The sequence below is a fragment of the Sparus aurata genome, chromosome 6, assembly GCF_900880675.1.
Source record: "Sparus aurata chromosome 6, fSpaAur1.1, whole genome shotgun sequence".
Classification (NCBI taxonomy): domain Eukaryota; kingdom Metazoa; phylum Chordata; class Actinopteri; order Spariformes; family Sparidae; genus Sparus; species Sparus aurata.
The window spans coordinates 29,238,367-29,264,391 of NC_044192.1; the positions used below are offsets into that span (position 1 = coordinate 29,238,367).

At 45.1% G+C, this 26,025-nt stretch overlaps 2 protein-coding genes across 4 annotated transcripts; both read right to left on the minus strand.

The window, feature by feature from the left end:
• Nucleotides 1-7,619: 7,619 nt before the first annotated feature.
• LOC115583079 (RNA-binding protein 38-like) lies at nucleotides 7,620-17,971 on the minus strand. 2 transcript variants are annotated; one of them, XM_030419503.1, is made up of 4 exons: nucleotides 17,546-17,971; nucleotides 15,381-15,504; nucleotides 14,574-14,628; nucleotides 7,620-9,425 (listed from the first exon to the last, which is right to left on the minus strand). In XM_030419503.1, the coding sequence occupies exons 1-4, from the start codon at nucleotides 17,756-17,758 to the stop codon at nucleotides 9,083-9,085; spliced, it is 735 nt and encodes a 244-aa protein (XP_030275363.1). In that variant the 5' UTR covers nucleotides 17,759-17,971; the 3' UTR covers nucleotides 7,620-9,082. The 2 variants fall into 2 exon arrangements, with proteins under 2 accessions (XP_030275363.1, XP_030275365.1); XM_030419505.1 differs by lacking the exon at nucleotides 17,546-17,971 and adding an exon at nucleotides 17,312-17,539.
• Nucleotides 17,972-19,490: 1,519 nt separating this feature from the next.
• rae1 (ribonucleic acid export 1) lies at nucleotides 19,491-25,396 on the minus strand. Of its 2 annotated transcripts, XM_030419502.1 has the most exons (13): nucleotides 25,261-25,396; nucleotides 24,454-24,571; nucleotides 23,343-23,447; nucleotides 23,101-23,193; nucleotides 22,929-23,015; nucleotides 22,759-22,845; nucleotides 22,273-22,344; nucleotides 22,073-22,180; nucleotides 21,821-21,927; nucleotides 21,587-21,662; nucleotides 20,928-21,122; nucleotides 20,693-20,778; nucleotides 19,491-20,094 (listed from the first exon to the last, which is right to left on the minus strand). In XM_030419502.1, coding segments are annotated over exons 2-13 (1,107 nt in total). In that variant the 5' UTR covers nucleotides 24,544-24,571; nucleotides 25,261-25,396; the 3' UTR covers nucleotides 19,491-20,093. The 2 variants fall into 2 exon arrangements, with proteins under 2 accessions (XP_030275362.1, XP_030275361.1); XM_030419501.1 differs by lacking the exon at nucleotides 19,491-20,094 and having other exon boundaries at nucleotides 20,689-20,778.
• Nucleotides 25,397-26,025: the final 629 nt, after the last annotated feature.

Below are 26,025 nucleotides of genomic sequence, written 5' to 3' on the forward strand. Positions count from 1 at the left end.
TGTTCTCCACCACTGAATAACAACGCACAGCACATACAGGTCACGCGCTGGTCGACGCAGAACCACAGACGGACGTGTTTCAAAAGGAGCAGGATCACTTGTGGCGCACTCACTCACACAGAGACGCAGACATAATGTTTGCTACGCCCTGTGTGAAGCAAACAAGGGGTCATTTTCACAGCTGCTGTCTTCTGCCAGCGGTGACAGCAAAAGTTCAGAAGTCAAACGGGGAGAAAAGGTTCACTGTGTGTTTTAAAATCCTGTTTTACACCTGTTGCTCACTGTCCCCCTGCGGTGTGTGTGTGTGTTTGTGGCCACATACACTGAGACACAAACGCGCACGCACAAAGCGGTTTTCACACACTGAGCGCAGAACAACAAGAAAAACATCACACACATGCAGACTCACACACTGAAAATCAGCACTTGTTACATAAGAGCTCCTCTTCCACACAGACAGCTCCACAGCACAGTCTGACAGAGTCAATGTCAAACTCTGCATGAGAGGGAAAATGGGTATAATTCGTGCATGACCACTCAGTTGCTATGTGTGCAGCTGAAGTGGATCGATCTGTGTGTGTGTGTGTGTGTGTGTGTGCACGCGCGCGCGTGTGTGTTTGACTGTGTCAGTTTGTGGTCGTGAGCGACCCGCTGAGAGAGGAAGCTCAGCTGTCAGTTGTTGTCAGGCGCTGGGCCTCTTCTTCTCTCTTTGCTGATCCTGTTGTAGTTAACCTCACCCCCCTCCTCCGTTCTCTCATTTTCTCCCTTCCTCCTCTTTTCTGCCCCCCAACAGTGGCTGGCTGGGTTTGAGGTCGAGGTGGAGGCACTCGTCTGTACAAGCATGTTGGCCAGAGATAAGGAAATGTGGCACAGGACCAACAAACCTCCCTCCGGGCTCAACATATTACGAACACATACGCACAGCGAGGAAGTGTCCAAAATATTGTGGCCAGAGGTTGAGGCATATCATGCGATATTATAAACTTTGCCCTCGCCTCACCCCCGAGTTTAGCACTTCGCTTCTACTTGCCTTTTTTGCACTCCATGCACTGCTCTGTCTCACCCCGTGCAGGGTGTTACCCATGCCACATTAGCTGCTCTTTCGCAGCGGTACGAACGCTCTCTGCAAAAGCTTGCTCTGCATTTGTTGGGGGGGGGGGGGAATCATTCTTGTGTGTGCCTGCCCACCCTGCCAGACTGGTGTGGCATGGTGTGAAATAGACATGAGGAGAGGATGTGAGGCTGGAAGCGTCTGTGGCGCCTCTGCTCCACTTGGGGGTCGTGGGGGTGGGATAGAGGCTGCTGCTGAAAAGAGTGTGGGGGGTGTTGAGGCTTGTGATTACAGCGCAGCTCTGATGGAGCTCCCCAGGCTCTGCTTGAGTGAGACAAACTCAGATCACGTTACAGAGTAGGGGACAACTACTGCTGCGCTAATGGGAGACACATTTATGCATTCATAAACAGGCACACACACACATCCAGACTGATACATAAACTACAACCCACACACCCACAGATGCCCCATTCATCCAGATACACTTAATCACTCCACTCCACTCCACTCAGAGTGCAACCTGTTCCAGCTGTTGTCCTGTCTGCCTTTTTTTTTTTGTCCCACCAACTAATTAAACCCTCTTCACTCCCATTAACTTTGATAAACTTTGCCACAAGTATCAGTCCTGTAGACGGCTATCTCCTCTGGCACATCTCATTATCAGCAGCGCCAGCAGAAGTGCCAGAGGGAGCGGGAGGTGTGAGAGTGACATCGGAGGCCATCGGAGCAGCTGATAGGATACAGGCCTGCCGTTGGATAAGCAACACTTGTTTTCTGCCAGAGCACTGAAAACTCACTGATCCAGAAATATCTCAATCTTTATCTCGCTAAGACTCCACAGTCCCGGCTGTTCACTTTCCAGCAACATTTGTATTGATTTACCAACCTCCTCGCTCCTTAAAACGTCCAGGTATTATAAATGTAGGTCAGGGCTTTCCAGGCTTAAATAATGGTTTGAATGGATGACTGAACATTAATGGATATTTTTTCAGTTGTAGCAGTAGCATCTCTTCCTGATTCCAGTGAATATTAGATGCATTGGTGCATTGCTTCCTTATAAGGGAGTGTGTGATGAGAAAGAAGTGATGCAAGTGTAATTGCATTCTTTTGATGGCCAGCAAATCTCTCTCACAGTTCACAGTAACATCCCATTTCTCTTTGTCAAAATGTGCGCATGTGCCATAGCCACTGCCCTGCACTCAGTCTACACATACCTTGAAAATAGCAACAGCTACATCAGAATGCTGTTTGTGGACTTCAGCTCAGCATTTATTACAATCTCACCCATAAAACTGACTGACTGAACACTCAGGGCTTAAGTGGAACACTCTGCAATTGGATACTTGACTGGACTTCCTCACAAGCAGACCCCAGAGAGAACGGATTGGCAGTTGCAGCGGGTGATTAATACCGCACAGAACATCACTGGTACCCATCGACCGAGCATCAGCGATGTCGGTGACTTGAGATGTCGGCGCAGAGCCCAGGGGATACTAAAAGACATCACCCACCCCAGCCGCAGTCTGTTCACCCTGCCGCCATCTGACGAACGATACAGAAGTATCCGCTGCCATCGCACCAGACTACGGAGCAGCTTCATTCCCCAGGCTGAGACTCCTCAATTTCTACTCCACAGTCACACCAGATAAAAAAAAATAAAAAATGTGTTTCTTTTTCTGTGATGTTGCTAAAATCGAAATTTTGTTTTGTACGTTTTGTTAATTGAAAAATAAAGGAACCTTGTAACCTCGAAAACTTGTAACCTTATGGTGGCTAACGTTAGCTAACCTCTGCTGAATTTACGGATCTTCTCTACTTGGACTACTGTTACAGTGCGTGATAAAATGTAGCTTTAACCTGTAACTGTAGACATAGTGCCTGTTGTTCACCAAAAGTTATCTATTTTCTTTTTTCGAGTTTGGACATTCATTTCTGCCACAGTGTATTCTGTCTTTTTCAATCAACAGCCTGCAGCCCCGACTAGTCCACAGTACACTTGCTGTCAAACAGTGTCACAGAACAAAGGGACATGTTTATGTAGAAGACGTATTGGTTTAAGACGGTGACGAGTCATTCCGGCTGGACCGGCTGAATTCTTCCTTGCCTCTTTGAGTGATGAGGTCGCTCAGCTTGTTGGAGGTTGTTGGCAGAGTGCTCCCGGTTGAACTGCTTTTCATTCTTATTTCCTCATTTCTCATGAGAGGAGTGTCTGTTTGGAGCTTATCTGTCATCCAAAGGTTCCTCCTCCTCCTCCTAGGCCTGATGGTAATTTGGGTAAATCTTAATCCTCCAACATGCCGTTAAGGTAAACAATACCTTCCATAGCGCCATTCCTCGCGCCATCACAGGCTGGGAAACTGGCAAACAACAGCACAGCACTGCAGGTGTAGCAGCGAGTCAGTATCATTTACTGATGTTCTGGGCTTCAGTTCCTCTTACTGACAGTTCATCTCATTCACACACTTCTAGTTAGCGTGGGGTGTCATTTATATACTGTATGTGCACCAGGTATTTTCTTCCTTGAACCAGTTTGGGTAATTATGCCGCCCTACACATCACTTTATCTAACAGGACTTTTACTTTTTTCGTGTAGCATCACCCGCGACCTGCATGGAGAAAGCGGAAGAAAAGCGAAACTTTTACTTTTCTCTTTCGGCCCCTGCTGATTGTCTCTACATCTTAATCAAACCTGACTCTCTCCAGACCAGACTGTGTTATCTGAATGGGTTATTAGTGCGAGAAAAGGCCACGGGAAACAGTCTGTGATGGGTTTCTGGGGTCTGGCCATTTCTAGGTGCCTGGGTAAATATAGCCCGTATCTTAGGCCTATCTGACACCACAGCAACAACACTACCCAGGCCCAGAGAGGACCATGTGGGACTGAACTCTGACACAGGAGGATCTGGAGACTGGGTCCGTCAGGCGTAAGATGACGGATTTTAGGGGCCATTTAATAAGGAAGCATATGCGTGAAATAATGTAAACGCATCATCAGAGCCCATTACAAAATAAGGAGCTCATAAAAGTGCTATTTATGATTCTCTATAAAGCATTAACCTCCAAGGGAGATTAAATAAGAGTGGCTCCCTACGTGCTCATAACTATCATTTAAAATGTATATAGCTTATAATTAAAACGGCCCTACCCTGCTTTGTTTAGATATAATGAATCATGCTGTTACAAATGCGTACTACAAAGGGCCTGCACAGCAAAGCAGCAAGCTAAAACAAACACTGAGGTCCAAAGCCATATTTTTTGTTATTGTAGTTTTGTCAAGGAAGCCTAGAAATGATACCAAATGTTGTTCACTATAGCACAGTATTTATTGTTCAGGCACGTAGGCTACAGAATGTATTCATTCACCTTCCTAGCATGCTTTCAAAATGATCAAATGATCGTTCAGTTGGTCAGACATTGTTAATGACATTGTTAACTGTTAATGATTACAGTGCCTGTACAGTGTCACATGTTTTATCCCGCGCAATGTTCTTACTTTTTAAAACCTGACCCCTACATTACCCACAATGCTTCGTGTCACTTAGTGTCACTTAGTGACATCTCTGAAGGCAATTAAGCAGATTACTTGCAGTTTCCTCTGACGTCACAAAAGGCTTTACACTACTATTTTCGCACACGGAGTAGTACTTCTACTACAAGTACCACCTGTAAACACACTTTAATGTGTAGAAGTTGGTGGAGTTACCCTTCAAGAAGCTCCCTCAAGTTTGTGTACTTATTTGGCTCTCATTTCAGACCAGAAATTAGATGATGTAACTAGAGTAGATTTTTTTTTACATAACTTAGGCTGACTCAGAGTTGTCCCATGTGACCCTGGGACCATGTAAACAAGAGTTGCCTTTGCCTGTTTGTGACTAGACTTGGGTCTGATAAGGAGGGACTGTTTTTGTGACAGTTCTGAGGAATTCCTTGACGTCAGAGTTGCACGAGGCAGTGAGAAGTGTGCGGAGAGTGAGATTTGACCGAACACACTTTGTACGTGCATGTGAACGACAGACGGAGGGGGGGGCCTTACGGTGACTCAGCACTACAAGGTCTGCAGGGCCTGCATGACCTCGTTCATCAAGCTGACACCCGGCTCTGTTTCTGCTCCTCTCTCTGGTGCGATTCACAAGTAGAACGCGAGCAGGAGGGAAAGATAGAGGGGGGAGACCTGGAAGAGGGGAGGGAGAGGGAAACTGGCATGTGAGGAGAAACAGCACCGTGAGCGCGGAAGAAAAAACACCAATGACAAGCAGAAAAAGTTGAGTAAATAAATGTGTGAGTGAGATCACAAACAGAGCCCGGGGAGGTGAGATAGTGAGAGATAAACAGTGACGAGAGGGGGACCAGAGCTGCCTCGCTACACCAACAACCAGTAAACACGGCAACAGCAACGACATAAATTCTGTTAAACCCGAGTGCGTTTAAACATCGGTGACACGATTCAGCCATAAAATCTGCAACCCGTCCTTTGTGCTGTCATCTTCTACAGCAAAGACTAACATGCCGGCATGGCTTCAAGCGAGCTTTGTTTTTCTTCTACTCATGCTTTGCTGTAAAAAATCCTGCCTCGCTCCAAGACACAGCTCCTGAACACAAACACAACCCGCTGTCATCACTGAACAACATCAATGTGTAAAGGGGCCCTCAACCAATTTCACACATGAAACATACTTATTACACTCAGTCATTCTGTGAGCAACAGTTGTAAATGTATATGTCTGGAGGAGTTTTCCAAAGATCCTACCAAGTTGCATTATGGGAAATGTAGTATCATTGTAAGTTTCCAAATTGTGACTAACCTTCCCATTTTGAGACGTCCACGCCATGAAGACTCATCGGTTGGTGACATAATGTAAAGGAGCCGCCGTGATTTGTATTCAGTGGTCATTAGCATATGTAAGCACGCTAACACGCTAAACTAAGAAGGCGAACAAATTCTACCTTGTTAGCATTTGGCTCAAGGCACTGCTGCCTTCCAGCACTGGAATTCCTAGTTGAAATGTTCGACTTCCAACCTCCAAGATATCCATGAGCATGACGCCAAAAGTTCACAGAGAATTTGGCTGACCATGGCCAAATGAGGTATCCACAGAACTGAACCCTCAGCAGTGCAGCCTTGTTGCATATATAATCAAAATAGAGGAGGGAAATGATAGGAGGCATACATCTCACTTTATGGCACTTTTACACCAGGAAACGTATCAGGAAAATATGGAAAATATTCCACTCAATAGCCTTATACATTTAGTGCCGTCAACAAATAACTACCATAATCCCAATAATTTTGCCCAGTGGCCACTTGTTTGCAGTGCAAAATTTCCCTGTAGAGCAAAGAGCATTTCCCTCGTAGATTATTGTTGACAGGACACCTTGAACTGCAAATTTTGATGCTCTCCATTAAGAATTTTTGATCCATGCAGGTTTTAATTCACAGGCAGCACCAACAGAAGAAGAACGCAACTTCACATGATCAGTGGGCTGTGTAACTTGACAGCAAACACATTTTTTTAACACATGCACCAGGCGAGCATTTCTCACACGACTGAATAGTCTCCATCTTTAGAGCCGTTATCTAGCTCTATTATACAAACGTCACAGAGCCACCAGTATGAACAACTCTTAGTCTTACTTTTATCTGTCTGTTGTTGTCCCAAACTCAATGAAAGACAGCACTAAATTGCGGGAGCACCCCTTTAACAAACTTGGGAAATACTGTATTTGAGAGAAAAGCTGCTATGTGAGCTGAAACTCATGTAAAAGGGCAATGTGTCCATGTTATTAAGCGTAGTAAATAAGGTCTGAATGAATTTCAATCAAACAAAGCGCCACAAAAAAAACATCCATTGAACTCAAGGCCGTATTGTAAATCATTACCGAGAGGATAAATTACACCCTGGGTGAGGACAAAAAGATAATGGATGTGTTTTTGTTTCCAAACAACCTTGCCTGCGTTTTGTTCTCCGGGCCTAAGTGGGGTTTGGAAGTGACACATCTTCTAAAATAGCTGATGTAAGCATAAACATGCAGAGACGCTGCTGGGAAACAGAACTAGCCGAGCTTGTTTAACAGGGAGAAAAAAAAAACAACAAAAAAAACAGTGTTACTTTGCAGCTCGGGGTAACGGGGCTTCAAACCGCTTTCTGACAAACACCACCATTTTTTTTCTTCTGACACAAAACTCTCAGCCAGAGAGAATAAGAACAAATGTGTCAGCCTGAGGGAACACCCACCACCCCTGGCAGGTGGTGGTGTTAGAGCTTGATAAAAGTCTGGGCCTCCTGACCCCCCCCCCCCCCTCCCTTCTGTCCCCCCTCCCTTCCCCCCTGTACAGGATTTAACAGCACACACAGACTTGATAACAAGCTCACACACATAACTGAACCCTTTAACCCCACAGGGTGTTAGCAGTATCATCACAGGATCTGCATTTCAGTTCTGTCGTGACTCTCGACACGGCCAGACTCACACTGTAAAAACACACGCGGCATTCTGAACTCTGGGACAGGATTACGGTACCTTACTGACGCTTCCTTTTAAAAATCAAAAGACATGAAGAGGCATCTTTAAATACAAAGTCTTTATTTCTTTTTTTTTTTGGTATGGCTTCTTTGAAGGACTGTAAAAGACATATTTATTGAAAAAATTCTAGACAATTTCTGATGCAACCAGTCGAGGATCTACAAACAAGCATCTACCGTAGTTGCCGTGCACACGGGCAAATCCACTGACATGGCGACAGGACAGAAAACAAAATGAACACGACACCTGTGGATCTGCAGGTATGCCTCTGCAGGTTAAATGGAAATCAGTGCCACAACTAGTCATAGTAACAAAACCTTAACTTAGTACCTCATAAATACCTACATATAAATATAGTAAATGTACTTGATGACTGAAAACATTTTAAAATGCTATACATGAATGTCCTTTTGAGAGCAACAGTTCGTGACAATCTCAGTGAGAAAAGGAGGGGGGGGGGGATACACTGGTGTTTTGAGCTCAGTGTCGGCTACCTTTCAACATCCATACCCAGCGCTCCCCGCTCCCCATCACCCACATACTGCATGTGATTATCTACATCCATTTGAAATCATCAAGACCAGAGCAAGCCAGATTATTGTAACTGACAGCTGAAAGGCCAGCTACAATCTGCCCTTGGCTCTGTGGTGGGGGAGCGCTTGAAAAATCCGGAGATAAAATAAAATAAAAAAAAAAACAAGGAGTTTCTTCTTTTATTAAGGCCTCTTTAATTAAAAAGAATTTAAAAAAAATGTGTACTCCTCACATCACAGTCTCAAAACAATGGCGCTCCCACTGTCTTATATACTGAAACTTTCTGTTTTGTCCATGAGGTGAAATCTCTCGTTGTCCTCTTGTGTGAAGCTGAGCGCTGGAGGTTTGTTCATGAAGCAGTGCTCTACCTGGATAGGCTGAGAGAATGGCTGGACACCTCCCTGTCCCCTCCCTGCACCCTTACACCTCTGACTGTCCCCCAGTGTCCTAAAGCAGCAGCACCCTTAATGTCCACCCCAAATAATCTGGAGTCAGGAGGAGGTGTTGTCCCAGACTGCTCTCAACAGTCATCAGTATGTACCATGGACACGCATGACTTCCACTGATTGAGCCAACAAAGTAACATTGATAATAATGGCATACAAACAAACATGGACATTAACATTAATACAATAATAAAAATTATAATAATAATAATAATAAAAAAAATGAAGTGTCAGCTTCTGGAAGCCCTTGGAAGCGACCACATACTTTATGCTGTTTAGCTTCCCAACCTGAACCAAGACAGTCCTCCAACCCCTCTCCCCCCATGTCACCCTTTAACCAATGAGCAAACAGCTCATCCTGATCGTATAGTGCAATAGTCCCACCCTTTTTTCCTGAAAGCCCCTGCTGATAATAGCTGGGTCACCCTATAGGGTGTTTTCCCATCCTCTTTCCGAAAGGTCCGCAGCTGCTCCTCCCTACTTCTCCTCCACTTGCACACACCTCCTTATCCACTTCCTTCTCCTCTCACTGCATACGATCCGGCTGGATGTGCTGCTGCGGGGCGTAGTGCAGGAAGGCCTGGGCTGGGCCGGCGGCTGAAGGGAGGGAGGGGTGGACTGTGGCTGGAGCTGTGGCTGCGGCGGCTGGGCCGGCGGTGGCTGAGGGGCTGGTGGCGTAGCTGTAGCCAAGGAAGCCCGCCGGGGAGGCGGCATATGGGTACTGCTGCTCAAAGGCCGCCTGGGCGTATTGGCTGTATGCGGCGCTGTAGTCCAGGTAGGGGCTGGTGCTGACGGAGCTGGAAACCTGAGTGGGCAGCACCAGGCTGGGCTGCACATAGGCTTGTGGGTAGATGTATGGCTGGGCCATCCTGCACACAGACACAAAGACCAGACAGAGTTATTAGAGGCAGCAGAGCAGAGGAACCCCAGAGCCTGGCTCCTATTGTTTACACTGGTCCCAGAGGGCGGGCCTGTTAGCAATATAAACTCCCTGTAGGTGTCTGATCTTAAAGAGTTCTCACACGGATATTCACCGTTATTAAAGACTAAAGAGATGAGAGGCAGACGAGGTTAGGAGGCGAAGGTGACTCAACCCTCTGTGTCAGTTAGCGAAACCTACCAAACCTGTTGGGTAGGGCCTCCTGAGGTAGAAGGGAGGGAGGGGGAGAAGGTGGGACGATAGAGTCAGCCGTTACTGGCAGGTTTTCAAGCTCAGGCATCAGCAGAGTGTTTTAACAGCTGCTGCTCTTCACTCGCTCAAGACACACACACACACACACACACACACACACACACACACACACACACACACACACACACACACACACACACACACACACACACACACACACACACACACACACACACACACACACACACACACACACAGAGAGAGAAAAAGGGAAGAGCGTGAGGGCTGTGCAGAAGTTGCCGTTCTCTTAGTTCTCCCTTGTAAATCTCACACAGACGATCGCAGGTGATGCTAGTTGGGGGAGGTGGTGGTGGCGGCGGGGGAGCTCATCAGGGTTGGGTGCCAGGCTCCACTGGGCCTCATGGGCCTCAGATGTAGCTGATTAGAGCTGTGGGGTCTGGGGACTCTACTGTCTTTCCTTCTCTTTCGGTCTTTACTTTTCAGCTTTATCCACGGAGGAAAGGGAAGGGGAGCGGGCTTTGGAGGATTCTATTTTTAGTCAAGACTTAAAGTATCTCTCCTGGGTTTGTTGTCTAAAGGGAGGAATGGTTGTGGCAGAGAGGAGAGGACCCCCCCTCCCCCATTAAGAGGGTGATGTAACCGATTTTTGTTTTTGAGAGCCATTACCCTTGATACTACGCTTTTGGGGGGAAACATCACACAAGACAGTCACGACAAATGCCACTTGGAGATTTGCTCTTCAGCTGCATCTCAGTGCCGATGAATGTTCCTCTCGTGGACTGTATCAGTCTTAACCTCTTTGTTGCAATCTACAGATTTAAGCGAGGAGAAGAAGAGGATCAGCAATGAGATGCAGCCATGAAGTCAGCAGCACAGCAAAAGATGGAAGCATGCATGGATAGGGATGTCGTCACACTCTCAAAACACACACACACACGCGCGCACACACACACAAACACCCTCTCCACTGCCCCTGCCCCTCCCCCCTCTTCCACCCACCCACACAACAGTTACCACTGCAAACCCCAAACCATGCCATAACAGGGAAAGAGTCACACCGCAATCAGCAAAACCTCTTCAGTTCATATCACACAAAAAAAAAGGAAGATAAAAAGCCACTCCAATCCATCACAGCACACCGCACTGCACTCTCAAGCCATCACTGGCACCTTGGAGAGAGGCTGGCTGAGGGGGGAGGAGGAGGGGAGAGCGGGTGGGCCGACATTTTCTGTCAAACCCCCTCCTCGGGACAAGTCCTGTACTGTGGGCATCTTCTGATCCTCTGCTGGTACACTGGTCAGCTGGCAGCGGAGAGCAACCATGGCAGTGATTATTATTGTCAGCAATAACACTAAGGTCCTGTCCTATCATTAAAAAGGTGCACTATGTAGTTTTTTTTTAAGCCTAAACAAACTAAATAAACAAACTCCTTTATTCAGTCATGAAAACAAACACACTGACCTTTAAAAAGCTGTTACTTTTTATATTTGGCAGACCCTGCCACCTTTCTAGTTTCGAACAGAAAAAATTATATTTGAGTTTGTATTATGACCTCATTAGTATTGCTATTATTGTTTGCCTGTGAAAGAAAAATCCCAGCTATGATGTGACAATACAATCATTCGAAAATAAATGGAGAACTTTAATGCTTAAGAAACATGCACAAACGGCCTGTTTTCCACATTTCTAGCGACGGCGCAGTGGACACAGTTTACAGAAGCTCACACAGACATCTGTCAGCTGAAGGGGAGGAAAGTGACTGACATAAAACCAGAGGACAGTGGCATGTAACGAGTAAGCATAAGCAAATGAATGTAACCCCCACCCATGAGCGCAATCTACACTTTGCACTCGCAGTGCCATTGAGCTGCTTACAAAGAGGCATTCACTCGCACACACAGCTTTCAAACATGACCATACATTAACGCCCCGGGGTATATGTGCTTTCACCCGCGTCGTGTATAATAAGCCTGCGTTCTCCGTGGCCTTGGCAGTGTGTTGCCACGGGCAGTTCGCCTTAATCTAGGCTCAAGATCAAGTGACCATGTGTAGGTAACGTGGAATAGAAAATCATGTAAATAAATGTAAGCCTGAGGGCAGTTGAGGAGAGACGAAACACTGCTGGATTAAATCTGCAGTGATGGGAGATGTTAGCTGTAATTTTAGCTTCTATCTTAAGTTACGGGACAGCAGCAGAGAGTTCCCGTGGGCACAGAAATGCCAGATGCCAAGTGGATTGTGGGACACAATGGCAGGGGAGTGAGTATGACGGCCAGAAGATCATAGGTCAGCTGGTTTTGTGCTGACGGTCGGTCGGCGCGCGTTTGACACAGTGCAACTCTGGGGATGGCAGGCCGAGACACCGGAGAGACGTGCGCACCAGAAAATATTTCATGCCCATAAATATTACAAACACGGGCTGAAGTAATCATCATCATGAAGTCCACTTAATGAGCTAATGTGAAAAGCCTGGGCGATATCACACCCGGCAGCTAAATATCTCTCCGCGATAACACAAATGACCTTCAGCGCATGACTCACTGCGACGCCAAGTGTGAAAGCAGACGGGACTGGTCTGGGTGGGGGAATTAACAACACCTTACAGTGCTTGGAAGAGGGACTTGATATTCCTTCCCGCCTCCTTCCCTCTTTGTTTGAGAGGATTGTGAATATTCTTTGAAAGCAGGAGGGGGTGAAAAAAAAAAAAAAAAGGCGTTTTGTTTGGCACCTGTAGAGGTTGGTTTCCTAGGGAGCACACAGTCTCATTAAGCATTGGTCCCAGAATACACCCCCACATGCCCTCCTCCCCCTCAATCTCCTCTTTAAACCCTCCTCCCTCCCAGTCTCACAGAGGTGTCAGTTTTCAGTGCTTTAACCCCCCGTCTGAAACGCCATTAGTGGCAGAAGAAGTGAAACCAGTAAGAAAGGAATTAAAAAAGGGGTGCGTATGACGTGGGAAAGCGCAGGGAAGTGAACGAGCGGAGGAGGTGATGCATGAGAGGCGATGAATCTGCAAGCGCACCGACAACTCCTCCCCTCCCCATCAAAACAATGTTCCTGGCCTCAGTGACCCCCTCTGGCCCTCACAGTCCTCGGCATTTGCTGACCACAGCTATACAGCACACATGCACAGTCCAAACGAGCGCACCACCGCTACGTGCATTACTACTGCGCTGCTCGAAATCCTACTTCAGACCTCGCCTCCTCACACCATATGTTGCTAGGGGGTTTGGGGTGGGAGAAAAGCCACTGCATCTTAGGGAGGCCTGCGTCTGTCAGCCGCCATACAGAGGAGCCTCAGAGGGGATGGACAGGTGCTCTGTATGCCTCTCCACGTCTCTGGGGCGGTGGTCACGGGAGATTAAGGGGGTGTAAAGGCTGTAATACGAGCCAGCACCTGTCAGGCACATGCCTCAGAGCTGCTCTGCGTTCCACATTATAACCCTGCAGGGTCTTACTGCTGTCCACGCTCACTATGGTAGCAGAGCATTGGAGGGACTTCCTAGTGTCCTCCTAAAATGTGTTTGGCCACTGAGATTTACCATGCAGATCCGGCAGATCCTACAGCGGAGGACATAGCTGAAGTTTACTTCGTTTAGCCTCCAAAAGCCCCAAATGTTTCTTATTCTGTCCTCCTCCCTGTGGGCTGTCCCGGGATTTCCATGATGCCGTCACAAGCTCTGGGGTCATTTACCGTCTGAGCTACAACTACTGACTATTTCATTATATCTTAAACTGCCAATTATGGTTATGATTAACTAACTGATCTTGTCACATTGATAGGGCTGGTTTTGACAGAGCTGGAACATGTTTCTCTGTTTTGCATGAAGATGTAAAAACAGTCAAGGGGCTTTTCCATCACTGAAAAAACAAGCAGCTCTCAGAGGAAATCAAGGTCCCCAGATCACCGTTTGAAGCTAGAAAGGTGGCAGGGTCCGCCACATTTAAACAAAGTAAAACAGTATGAAATTGTGTTTGTCAGTCATAAAAATTAAGAGTTTGTTTATTTTGTTTGTTTAGGCATACACAAAAAAAAAAAAATCAGTCAATGGAGATCTTTCTCGTCCAGTCAAAAGTTCTCCCCAAAATATATCTTAGGCTAATGATTTATTTCATTAAAAGATTATCTTTCAATCATTTTGTAAAAGATTTTCAAATTAAAATCACTTAAAAAAACAAACAAACAGGAAAAGTATCATATCTTTAAAAAAAAGTGTGTGTGGAACTTAGGAGCAGAATATAACAATTCATAATTTGCTTTTCACTTGTGTACGATCACCTGAAACTATAAACCGTCTGTGAGTCTATAAGCACGCTGTGTCAAAGCATGTACACTAAAACCCTGTATACAGTAAACCTGACGTCTTGTGGCATTTCCAGACAGATCTGATGTTGTCGTTGATAAAAATATGTCGGTGTGGGATGAATTCTGAGAGCTGCAGGGGGTGACGAGAGTCATTACTGCAGTGAAATGCTCATTAGCCGCTCAGCAGACCGCGGCTGCTAGACGCAACCCATCTTGTTTCTACCAACACAAGCGCTTCTAGGAAGCCTTCTCGGTGACAGAGCCCACTCAGGCAGGTACAACAGGAGTCAAGAGGCTCCTGACAGAAGCCAACGAGTGAGTCACACATTCACCTCTGGAATGCTCTTTCTATTACCACAGATATGTGAACCATCTCCCAGCCCTCCCAGCCCCATGAAACTCAAATATGCTAATGGACTACTCGTGGGGTTGCATGTGGACACAGAAACTGACATGTACTTTCTAGAGGCCATGTTTGTCAAAGAAGGAGTAGCCTGGTGGTGTCCCACTGAGAGTAATACAAGAGTATACAACAAGCGCCCACTCCCGCTCACTTACCCATACTGCCTCTGGATGAGCGCTGGGTGAATGGGCTGCACTCCGATGGATATGCCTGGAAGATAGGAGGCCGGCTGTCAGACACACACACACATTTGCATTTACAGAGGAGGATCAGAGAACAATACACAGAGGGCATGGGGAGACAGAGGCAGTGCCTGTTTCAAACCCACCACGGATGGAACAACAGTTTCTAATGCGCAGCGTGCAACGAAACGTAGAAGAAACTGAATGTTATTTGGTATGTAAAAACAATCTGATGCGTGTGGACTGGAGTGAATTGTCACTGAACTAAGACTGCATGTCACACACATTAAATGGAAGTAAGCCATCTCTTTAACCTTTCAGTAAGGTTGTCATGACAGCAGAATTCTTTGGTTTTATACAACACTGGTATTAAACAACTGGCACGACTAAAGGCAAAAAAGTCCTCAAAAAAAGAAAAGAAAGAAGAGATAATCTTCTCTTTAAATTCACAACGCTGACACTGCAAATACAGAAGAAGTCACTGAACACGCGTGAAAACATCTGTGGAAATGTTGATATCTGTGAAACCTGGGTTGAAAATCTGACTGCAGGGCTGCCTTTTTGTTATCTTTGTTATATCTATTGCATCACTAATACATGATATAGAAAAAGTGTCAAAGAATTTTTAAACCGTTTCCCGAAGTTTGTAAGGTGGATTTCTTAGCCCGTCTAATGTGGAATTTTTGAAATAATTTTATAAATCTGTACTTTTTTTGGGATATTCAGATATCAAATGGCCCGTCTTAACTTAAGTGACTTTACAGATGGTATGTCTTTTACCTGTCTGTATGCTGCGGGGTTTGGCACCCAGGTAGGCCAGGTTCACGTTGGCCTTCCTGCCATCGATTATGGGGTTGGGATCCTTGCAGGCTCTCTCTGCTGCTCCTCGGTCTGTCATTGTCACCTGATGAAAGAGCCACACTCGTCAACAAGGGGAAACAAAATCATTGTCTCATGTGACAAAACAAAGCTGGTGACACATCAGTTTTTTAAGCTAAACAAAACAGTTGAAATGCAGTAAAAAAAAAAAAAAAAAAAAGAAAAAAAAAAAAAAAGGGTTGGTCTTATCAGAAATTTCCCCCTACAGGCTTTCCACTGTTCAGATTCTGTTTCTGTGAAGAAGGGGAAACTACAAACAAAGCACAATGCAAAGCTTTGAAAACTGCCCACAGCAGCGATAGCCAGCCACTTGAGTGCCACTCAGCCATGGGCAGACCTGCTGAAATATGGATCTGGGAAGAGCAACAAGGAGCTTATCCAATTAGGGACAAAATATTAAGGAGATTGTATTAGTCCACCCCTCCTCTCTCCCTCCTGGCATTAGACAAGCCCTTCTGTTTTGATTGCCACATTCTGCCAACTCAGAGGGTTCAGTCACCTCGGTGTGGGGACCGGGCAGTGAATGTAGGCCACGGCTTTCGTTGTTTAAGAGGACTCTTTTTTAAAACCAACAATAACCTCCCCCCCCCAAAAAAAAAACCCAGTATGCCTCTTCATAGTGGAGGGATCCGGAACAAAGCCCACTCCAGGGCCTGTGTTGTGAACACACAGGAAGGAGTGAGGCTGTGTTTACACTGTGAAGAGCCCGGCTGTGGGGGGAGGAGGGGGTGTTTCTACTAATCCACCTCTGAAGTGTGTTTAGAAAAAAGGTGCGCTCAGCTTTGGTGGCGCCCCTCCTGCTGCCGGCTACCTCTCTGGACTGGAACGCTCTGGAAACAGAATTAGCAGGTTGCCTCATGCCGCACAAACTGTGTGTCTTGTCCCAGGCAGCACCCACATCGGCCCGAGCCTGTTGAACCTGAAACACTGGCTCCTACACACAACCGTTTGATACCCGAACAGCTTTCCCCGGGGAGCTGATGTGTAAACACTCAAGAGCAATTGTCTTCCAATTCTGCCTTTCGAAGTAAACACGCACACATAGCCGTTTTCCATTCCTTCTTTGGCCTGGCAGTGCATTAGTGCTGCTGATGCTTCTTTCCAAGGTTCTGGTAAATATTTGCATTTCTGGTGCTGCTTCTGTTCTTTGTGTCAAAGAGAATGAGTATCTGCATCTGTGCCTGGAGCTGGATATGTCACCTATTAGTGTGGATTAAGTTAGACATCACAAGGGTCCCTGGATATACATTTTTAACCGTTAGCCTGACTTTGCAAAGCAACTCTGGCCAAGGATCGGATTGGGATACACCATGAGCTCGGATCAGAAGACACAACTTCCCTTTAAAAAAAGTATTTTCTACAGCTTACACTGACGGCAGACTCGAAAAGATTGCATCAAAGGGAGACAATTTTGTTGTATAGGAGAGACCTAATTTGTTGACGCTGGAATTTCTCTCTCAGCTGCCAAGATGTGATGTAAATCATGTGCTGCAGCCGACTGCTCCGGCCCTTGACAATGGAGGGCAGGGTGTGCAAGGTCAACGTCCCCACTGCTCCAAAATAACCATATAAAGCAAGCAAGCAGGGCAGTTAACACACACACACACACACACACACAACACACACCTAAGCTGGGGTTGCTCGGGGGGTGAGTAAGGGGGGACACTGGGGAGGGGGGAGCACATCAGACATATGTTGAAATATAATCTTCTTAGTTACCCATCAACTTGTGTGATCCCTCATCCTCATTAAGCTAAAATAACAGCAAGCCAGGCGAAAAAAACAGAGGTGCTGTGCAATTATGCGTGTAAGCTCGAGTGGAGGAGGATTACCTTTGACATAAATCTGAATGACTACATGCAGGAGGAGATACAAGTCATTTGGATATTTAGTCTGAAATTGAACACTAAAACAAGTGACGGCAACAGCACGGGGCTGAGCTGTGGGGCGGATTTACAGCAGATAAGGAACTTGTGGTGCGGTTTGTGATCAAAGTTGTGAACCAGAGCGGTGTGCTGGGCTCGTGGAGGATGTGAGGGGTGCGGGGCTGTCTCGTCTGTACTCACAAAGCCGTATCCTCTGGATTTACCGGTCTGTCTGTCCGTTATCACCACAGCCTCGTCAATGTCCCCGAAGGCCTCGAAGTATTTTCTCAGTGAGGCATCGTTCGTGTGGTACGGCAGCCCGCCCACAAAGATTTTGGTGAAAGTAGTGTCTTTCTGAAGCGGCGAGGGATGCATGACGTCCAGGGCTCCGTTCATGAACTGATGCAGAAGCATTGGTCAGCCGGGGGAGAAGACCGGAGGCACGCTGAAGGTTTACTAAGCTCTCAGCAGCGTCCCAGCATTAGTCAGACTGAAGTTACCCTCGCTGCCCTGCGTTTCCTCTCCTGTCGCTTAAAGTCGAGACGACCTGATGACAACTGTGACTCACACCGCGGGGTATCCTCCACTCGCGTCCACACTGGTTGCTCCTGCGAGGAAATGTGCCGGGAGACTTTATACGCCATGGTTCAGGGCACGCCCACGCATAACTGTTGGCCAATGGGCGTCCCCGCTCAGTGCCAACTTGCGCAGCGGCTCCTCCCATTGGTCCGCCTCCCCCGGCCGCGCGCTGCACCTGCTTTTGTCCTTTACAACACAAAGAAAGCGCCGCGCGGCTCGGCGGACGGCGGCTCTGCCACATGGTGTTTTGTGCTGCTGTGACGAGGAAGGAACTGTGTCTGCTTCTGGACTTATTCACGTCTCCAAGCGTAACACTGAACAGCAGTTAAAGGATGGCTTTGGTTTAAAACCATGAGATGGCACATACAGCCATTACAAAAGTTAAGAGTGCAGCTGAAACAAAAGGACAGCTGAAGAACTTCCACTGAGAGCACATAAAACACAGGTTTTATTTTGTAATCTGTTCATGCTGTACGTTTTTACTTTGAAAATTCCCTGTCACTTAATATACCAATAGGGAAAGTGTCATTTGTCATTTTAATATCTTAATGTATCTGTTAATCTCACAAGTAATAAATATTCTATCAAATGATTACAGTACAACACACCATAGGAGTTTAATTCAAGACCACTGTCATCATACATAAAGTTAATGTTATTATTTCCAACTCCTTTTTGGAAGGCAGAGCTCTGTAATACATAAACAGCTGTCCTTTTGTGGTGAAAGTACAATGTGAGAACCTCCAACGAGGTCGCCTCAACAGGCCTCCTCTTATTACTCCATCATAAAAGCAAATGATTGGCACATTTGAAGAAAATTAAGGGAAATACAGGAGCAAACGTTGAGGGTGTACTCCTATTCTCCAGTTGTGCTTCCTACTTGTATCCACAGGTGAGTCAGAAACACTGATAACCTCTGCAGGAAAGGCCACATCCAGCAACAGGTCAATCCAACACTTAAAGTTTTCCAATTGCTCGACTGTCCAAATACACATAACTCTCCTGGTGCTTATAGGATATTTATGATCATGAGTGCGGTGGACCTGGAGGTCTCTGTTTTAATAAGATACAAGAAACTTGCTGCAGCTTGACTGAGCAGTACAGCAGACAGCGGTCTAGAGAGGTGGTACCAGCGTCACCCCATGAAAGCTGAGAGGAGCCGCTGAACTGTGGCAGCAGCACGCCTTCCCGCCCCCGGTGCCTTGGAGCTTCACTGCTAAGTATCAAGGGTCAGGCTTGACAGTGAGGTGACACTCTAATGACCTCAATAAAAAGGCATTTAATTCACACCTTCTCCTCTATGAACTGGCTCACCTCTCACACATGGCCTTTGTAGCCGCCCATGCCACCTCATTCATATCCTCTTGATAGGTTCCCCCCCCCCCCCAGTTCCAGCTGTGCATCCCTGTCAAAAGGACGTAAGCTGGATGTAGAACCCCACTGTCCTGCTTTGATCTTATTTGTCATGTTTAGCGCTCAGCTCCCAGGCATATCTACAGGTAACTTCTGAAAGGGAAAATGCTCCACCTGCTGGTTAACTTGCATTAAAACGAGCAGACAGGAGGGGTCATGGTGAAACAGATGTTGACCAGTTTATAATTTCATTGATTCCAGTGATGAAGAGATATACAGCTGAAATTTGAGATGGTGGTGATGTTCATGGTTTCACATGCACAATACAGTTCTCTGAACCCCCAACATTTATACAGAAAACACAATAGGTCATTTTTTTTTAACCTACTTACTCGCTCAGGTTGGAAAAAACATGTTCAGATCTATTAGAATGCACTTAATTATTTATTTTACATCCCAGTTTCATTAATGGAGCTAAACCACGGAGAAACAGCAAGTCAGAAGAGAATGAAAAGTCTTTGGAGAGCTGTAAAAAAATGAAGAGCTGGACACATTTTAAAAAAAATAACTGAAACATCAAGACGGATGGCAAGTAAAACCCTCCCCCTCTATGATGACCTCTAAGACCAATTGTCACGCAGCTGTCATCAACGCCAGGTTGGGTAGGCCCTTCTGATTGGTCCATGCACAGAACGCAGCGCCACAGCATTGGTCCAGGTGTTTGCCGAAAGGAAGGAGTCTGTCTCGAGCGTATACACACACTAAAGCAGCAGGTCTTCCGCATTTCCTCACAAGAGATGCGACTTGGCACGACGAATCTAAAGACAGGAGGCAGCAGTCAGTCACAGGGAACATTTTTCTGAGGTTTTGTTTTGTTTATTTCTGACGGGGTGCTCACTGCGATGCTTTTTGCACAGAATTAAAAAAGGTACAATATCACTATTCTGCAGACATTGTTGATCTACAATAAATGATTGCTTGCCTATGTTTAATATAGGCGATTTAATATTTGCTGAATGTTTTCATTACCATCTTCACAATTTAATAAATAGCATTCTCTAAAAACCTTTATATATCAGTGAATACAGCACAAAGCTACAAAACTTCACCACAAAAGCGTTGATTGTACAAGTGCAAAGGCAGTTTGTGCACACTGTTACAGCAGAAACCACACAAGCCTTCAGAATGACTTCACTCAGGTCAGTGTAGTAACACTGCCATACTTAACAGCTGCTTGTAGCAGTACTGAGATCTGAATCATGTCTATCGTTACTGCTGCATCCTACATGCATGCCAGGGATCATGGGGTGCCTTTAAAGGCCCCACTGTGAGTCACACGGGCACTGAGAAAGTAGGGCAGCCCAGTCCAGCGACACCAGTCTCCAGGCTTATAGACACTGGCTGCCCTTCTCTCACCATTTCTTGTTCCGAGGCTTCAGCTCCTCGGCAGCGTTCCTCAGGAAGATGTAGTTCTTTTTCTGGGGGTTGTAGTACTCGTGGCCCTGAGGAATTCAGATCACAAAATATGTGAAATGAGGACAACCAAAACTGAACAAATGAGGACAAGTATGTAGTAAGTATGAAGTAACAATGTATGGTAGGCAGGCAGGACTGTACTATACAATAAGATGTTAAAAAATAGTTGTGTTACCTTCGACCAGTCGTAACTGGAAGCATACGCAAAGATGTTGCCATTGTGGTTGAAGCAGCAAGCCGTGATGGGCTGGTCAAGCTGCTCTGAGGTCTTCAACTTGGTGCGAGCGTCTTTGTCCCAGAAGCTGAAGCGGCCATCCGAGCCCACAGTAGCCAGGGTGCCATGGACAGGATGGAAGGAGATAGCATTCACCTGATAGGAGGAAATTAAAACTAGTAGGTGAAACATTATAACTATAGGTATATGATATGACTAATACAACTAGTACAATAAGGAAGAATGACATTATTTATACGATACAGAAATATCGTAATCATGGGTGTTTTCAGAAACAGACAAACATTAATACTGACTGCAAATAATGATCACAGTACTAACTGACACACTTTACAGCCCTGTTTCGCTGCAGATAGAAGATGTCATCAAAAAAGCAGAGGTGTAATTTTTTACATTCATTTGAGTTGTAGTTCGGGCAGTCCTCTGTTAATGGGATTACTTAGACCTGGGTTTCTCGTTTCTCCTGCTAAAAAAGGGTTTGGTATAACACTTTGTATCAAAACATTTAACAAAATATCCAAAAACTGGTGTAACATGGAAATCCTAGAAATACGTCTTTCACAAAGTCAACATTGTTTTATACACTCAGAACAACTTACAGCATAGATGTCCTGTGGAGTGGTCGTGTTGGTTCCGTTGGACCTGTGGCACTTAAAGGTGAAGTTGTCTTTGGCTCTAAAAGGGATCAGGGAACAGGTTCATGTCATAAATTATGTAAAAACAATATAATACACATGCTTGAATTCCGCTGGATTAAAGAAACACCTGTAGCATGATATTAAAAGCCCATTCACTTGTAAGAATATTGATTGTTATTTATCGATTGAACTCACGGGTTTGGAGGGTTGATATAGTGGATGGCCACTCGGCCCTCAATGCTTCCCAGTGCAAAGCCTGTGGGCTTGTTCTGCTTGTCCTTGAATATGGCAACACAGCGGTGCTGCAAGACCAGGTCAGAAAAGTACATTAGACGGGCAGTCCGACAGGGTAAAAGCCTAAAAACTCTACTGTCTTTTAGAATTTTGCTTTATATTTAGCATCAAGTCAGGTGAGAGGCACAATGTATACCGAGGAATATTAATCACCTGATGTTTAAGAGGAGAGTCTATTCTGCGAAACTCTGAGGGCTGGTTCTCCAGCTGGTACACTATCAGGCCTCTCTCAGCTGTGGCAACCACTGCCATGGGGTATACCTGCATATAACAGCCAGAGAGGTTCAAAAACACAAAAAGAAATCCCACATCATCGATAATTTACTCAGCGAGCATCAAATTTGTGGACTTACAACATCTGCACAGTAGCATCTCTCTGGCATCTGCAGAGACATCATGGGATTGGGAGAGCGAGTGTCCCAGAACTGAAGAGAAATACAGAAAGGCTGTCATGTTTCTCAGTCCTACAATAAACACAATGTTTTAAATGCTGCTCTCTGATAAGTTCTTTTTAGGTGATCGTACAGTTACACTCAGGTAACTAAATAAATGAGTCAAGAAGAAAAAGCAGCACCATCCTTATATATTTGTAATGTGATGCCCAATTTCTACTGTTCACCTGGCAATCATCAACATGAAAAATGAAACTGAAGTGGTAGCTTTCCAGAGAAGACAAATCCTCACTCAGGTCAGTGTTCAGGCATCTGATAAGCCTTCACGATAATGAATGTATCAGTCAGCCTCGCCTTTCTGCATCATATTTCACTGTCTTGTTTTTTAAGATGATCTTCAGAATGTCCTTTCAAGCACTGACAGACGTGTTGCAGTGGTTGTTGTACCTTCAGTGTTTTGTCCCAGCTGCCAGTCATGATACAGCTGTAGTTTGGGGCTTTTATCCAGTGGATTGCTTTGATTGGACCGTCATGCTGTGAAGAAAAATGGTGAGGGGTGTAAGATAACTGTGCTTCATTCTTCTGACCACAGATTTCATCTGGGGAGCTCATCTTACCTGTGCGATCTGCATTGCTTGATTGCTGTTAAGATCCCACATCTTGGCTGTTTTGTCACAGGAAGCAGTGAAGACTTTACTCCCATCCTGGTTAAAGAGAACAGCACATCATAAATTATTCTGTGGCTCAGCAGATTACAGGGTTTAAATGACTTTGTATTAAGAGACCTACATCACTCCAGCATGCATCCAGCACTGGACCTGTGTGCATTTGTTGGGCTTTGGGGACAGTCTGTCCATTGTCCTGCACCTCCCAGCACCGGACCTGAGGCCAGATGATTAAACACAGTCAAACTCAATATGTACTGCAGAAGTAGTCCTTCGTGAAAGACAAGCCTAGTAAATTGCTATTATCATGGGTTCACTACATCTATCTATTAGTGTACAAATGTTGTAAACGGATACAAAACTCACATCGTTGGCCCAGGATCCTCCGATGAGGAAGTTCCCTGGCATTGTGGGGGGACTGAAAGCCAGACAGCTGATGCTGTCATCTGGAGGTGAAGTTACTTCAACATCCTGTAGGACAAGTCAGGAACACACACAACAAAGACAAACATCAGAACAGTAAACAGGATGCCGTTATTCATAAATAGAGAACCGAGTTATCCATTACAATGTTGAAGATTTTACAAAAGTCTGGAGCTTTGAGTTCTTCAAAGTGGACTTAAAACTAATGTGGAACTGCGGCAAGTCATTAAGCCCAAACTTGCAAAAGTGCAGGATTGTTGACAGTAACTGGATCATTTTAGGGTGAAACCCATACATGAACTCATGTCAAATACAAATGACTCACCATATAATGAAAGAATATTGATATAAATATGAGAAGCTGTGGGTGATGGTAAAATCACTATAATCTGTTGGTGTAATTATCACAATTACACTTACACAATAGAAGAGAAGAGTTGCCTATAATCATACCAAAATAAATAAATAAAAAAAACAAAGTTGAACAAGAGAGAACCAAACCAAATTCAATATGAGATAATGTGAGGGAAATGAAATAGACTCTACTAAAAGATACTGATGGTTAAAAGACCAATGAGGATACATATCACATTCAATTTCATATTAAATCAGGCATTTGTTATTTGAACAGCAATCCTTAAATTTAACGATTAACTGCCACACTTGTTTGTAAAATGAAAGATTATTTTAAATAGATTTTAGTATGGTTTCATTTTTGCAGCACATTTATGATGATCAAAAAGAAAAAGTCTCTTGCATGTCCACTTGGAAGCCCCAACAATGATGGCAGTGTGGAAACATTGTAGAGTACAATGTAAACTAAAATTAGCTACTATATACCTGCATGCTGGCAGGATTTACATATCAGTCCTTACAGTACTATTAAGTAACCAAACATGTGGATGAAGTTTAAACAGGATTCAGGATTTTAGCCTGACAACAACCTGTTAGCCTCAACTAGTTAAGCCACATTTGAAGAACAGGGTCCAGATGCAGACAGGTGTTTAAGATGGATCATGACTACATATAAAGCCCATATACTCCGCTGGTTTACCTTCATCGGATTATGACTGTCTGTTGTTGCGTTTCCGAAGACACCGGTCCCTCCTGTCCCAAACCCGGCGTTTGTCCCAAACAAACTCATAGTGCATTAACGTTGTCCCAATGAGCGCCTGTGAGAGAAGACAGAAACATGGTGTTATTTACATGATAGCAGACTACATTCATTTGGCTGTTGTTTTCGAGAGACTAAATATCGTAAAGACGATGCAAATGAACTGGTTGTAACGTTGTAGTTGAATCTCAAAAGGGCGTGTTAGCAAGCAAGTGATGTGACTGCATGTGTGCGACACCGGAGCTATCGTTACAGCATTAGCATACACTAAGTTAAATCATGTTTGATACCAGACATTCATCATATCACCCAGTTAGCAAGCGTAACTCCAATGACACAGGTAAGGTTTCGTGAGAAGGTAAACCAAAACATCTGACACCTGACAAGCTTTAGCTGACAGCTAATGTTGGCTAACTAGCTAACCAGCATCAGTCGCCGATGCTAGCATTAGCTTCTAAACACTATACACCTTGTTAACATTGTCACGTTGTATGTGCAGTTGAACAGTTTGTGATACTTAAGCGACTGTAGTACTACGTTATCAATTATGGGGCCCAAAAAATATACATGACGAATGTTAGATAATACAACGATGGCTAACGCTAGCTAGTTTGTGAGACCATCTACTGTGGTCGGTCACGTTAGCTACACGATAACAAACTTTGCAGCGCAGCGACATCGTCAAAGACCACATTCACACATGGTACCATCTTCAGTATCATCCCATAACGAGGTGAATATACGTACCCCAGATTTGTTAAACTGTGACTGTACGCTGCTCAAAATGCCCAAGTAATTTGCCGCAACAAAAATGTGGCGCTTGTTTCTCGGTGTGTCGCAGTTTAGTGACGTAACGGACCCCGTTAAAGCACGCGATTACAAAAGGAACCACTAGGAGGCAGCGCGCGACTGCAAACACACTTGACTCTTCACTGAGGCGCAGTTACAGCGTAGCTGGGGAGCAGCCACAGTGTGCCTGAGTGCTGCAGTTCGGGGAAGTGTGTCGTCTATATTTATCTTGGGACCTTAGCTAACCTTAGCTTAGCCCAGCCCTGCACAGGTAAGCAGGTACAGGTGCCAGGTAGAAAAAGTGTCCATGGGTCCTTCGAGCAACAGTAAGTTATCTACCTCGTCCGTCTGCCACAACAGTACATATAGTATCATATAACGTAGGTTACAAATACTTTTCAAAGAGCTAGGCACATCCGTTATTCAAGTGCTAGTAGTAATAAAGCAGGCTTTATGAATAGCCCTGTCCATCGCAAGTAAATGTACTGCATTCAACATTTAAGTGATGTAAAATGACAGAAATATTATCACAATCTGTGTAAAGTAATTAAAGATGATCAGTATGTAGAGTGGCCCCCTTAAGTTGTATTATTCCAGATGCATTAGCAAGCAATAACCTATGTTGCAATTAATCATTGAGCTTGTTTTAACTTCATCATATGTAGTTTTAAAAAAATATTTTACAAGGTGATTATAACTATCTTTTGAATGTAAATGCGTAAC

Excerpts from the sequence above, each read along its gene's own strand:
- LOC115583079 (XM_030419503.1), bottom strand. The coding sequence starts at position 17,758 with ATGCTTCTGCATCAGTTCATGAACGGAGCCCTGGACGTCATGCATCCC. Across the intron at positions 15,505-17,545 it reads AATCCAGAGGATACGGCTTT|GTGACAATGACAGACCGAGG; the intron begins GTGAGTACAGAC and ends CTCTTTCATCAG. Across the intron at positions 9,426-14,573 it reads CTCATCCAGAGGCAGTATGG|GATGGCCCAGCCATACATCT; the intron begins GTAAGTGAGCGG and ends GTCTGTGTGCAG.
- rae1 (XM_030419501.1), bottom strand. The coding sequence starts at position 24,543 with ATGAGTTTGTTTGGGACAAACGCCGGGTTTGGGACAGGAGGGACCGGT. Across the intron at positions 23,448-24,453 it reads ACAGTCATAATCCGATGAAG|GATGTTGAAGTAACTTCACC; the intron begins GTAAACCAGCGG and ends CTTGTCCTACAG. Across the intron at positions 21,663-21,820 it reads TATATCAACCCTCCAAACCC|AGCCAAAGACAACTTCACCT; the intron begins GTGAGTTCAATC and ends GATCCCTTTTAG.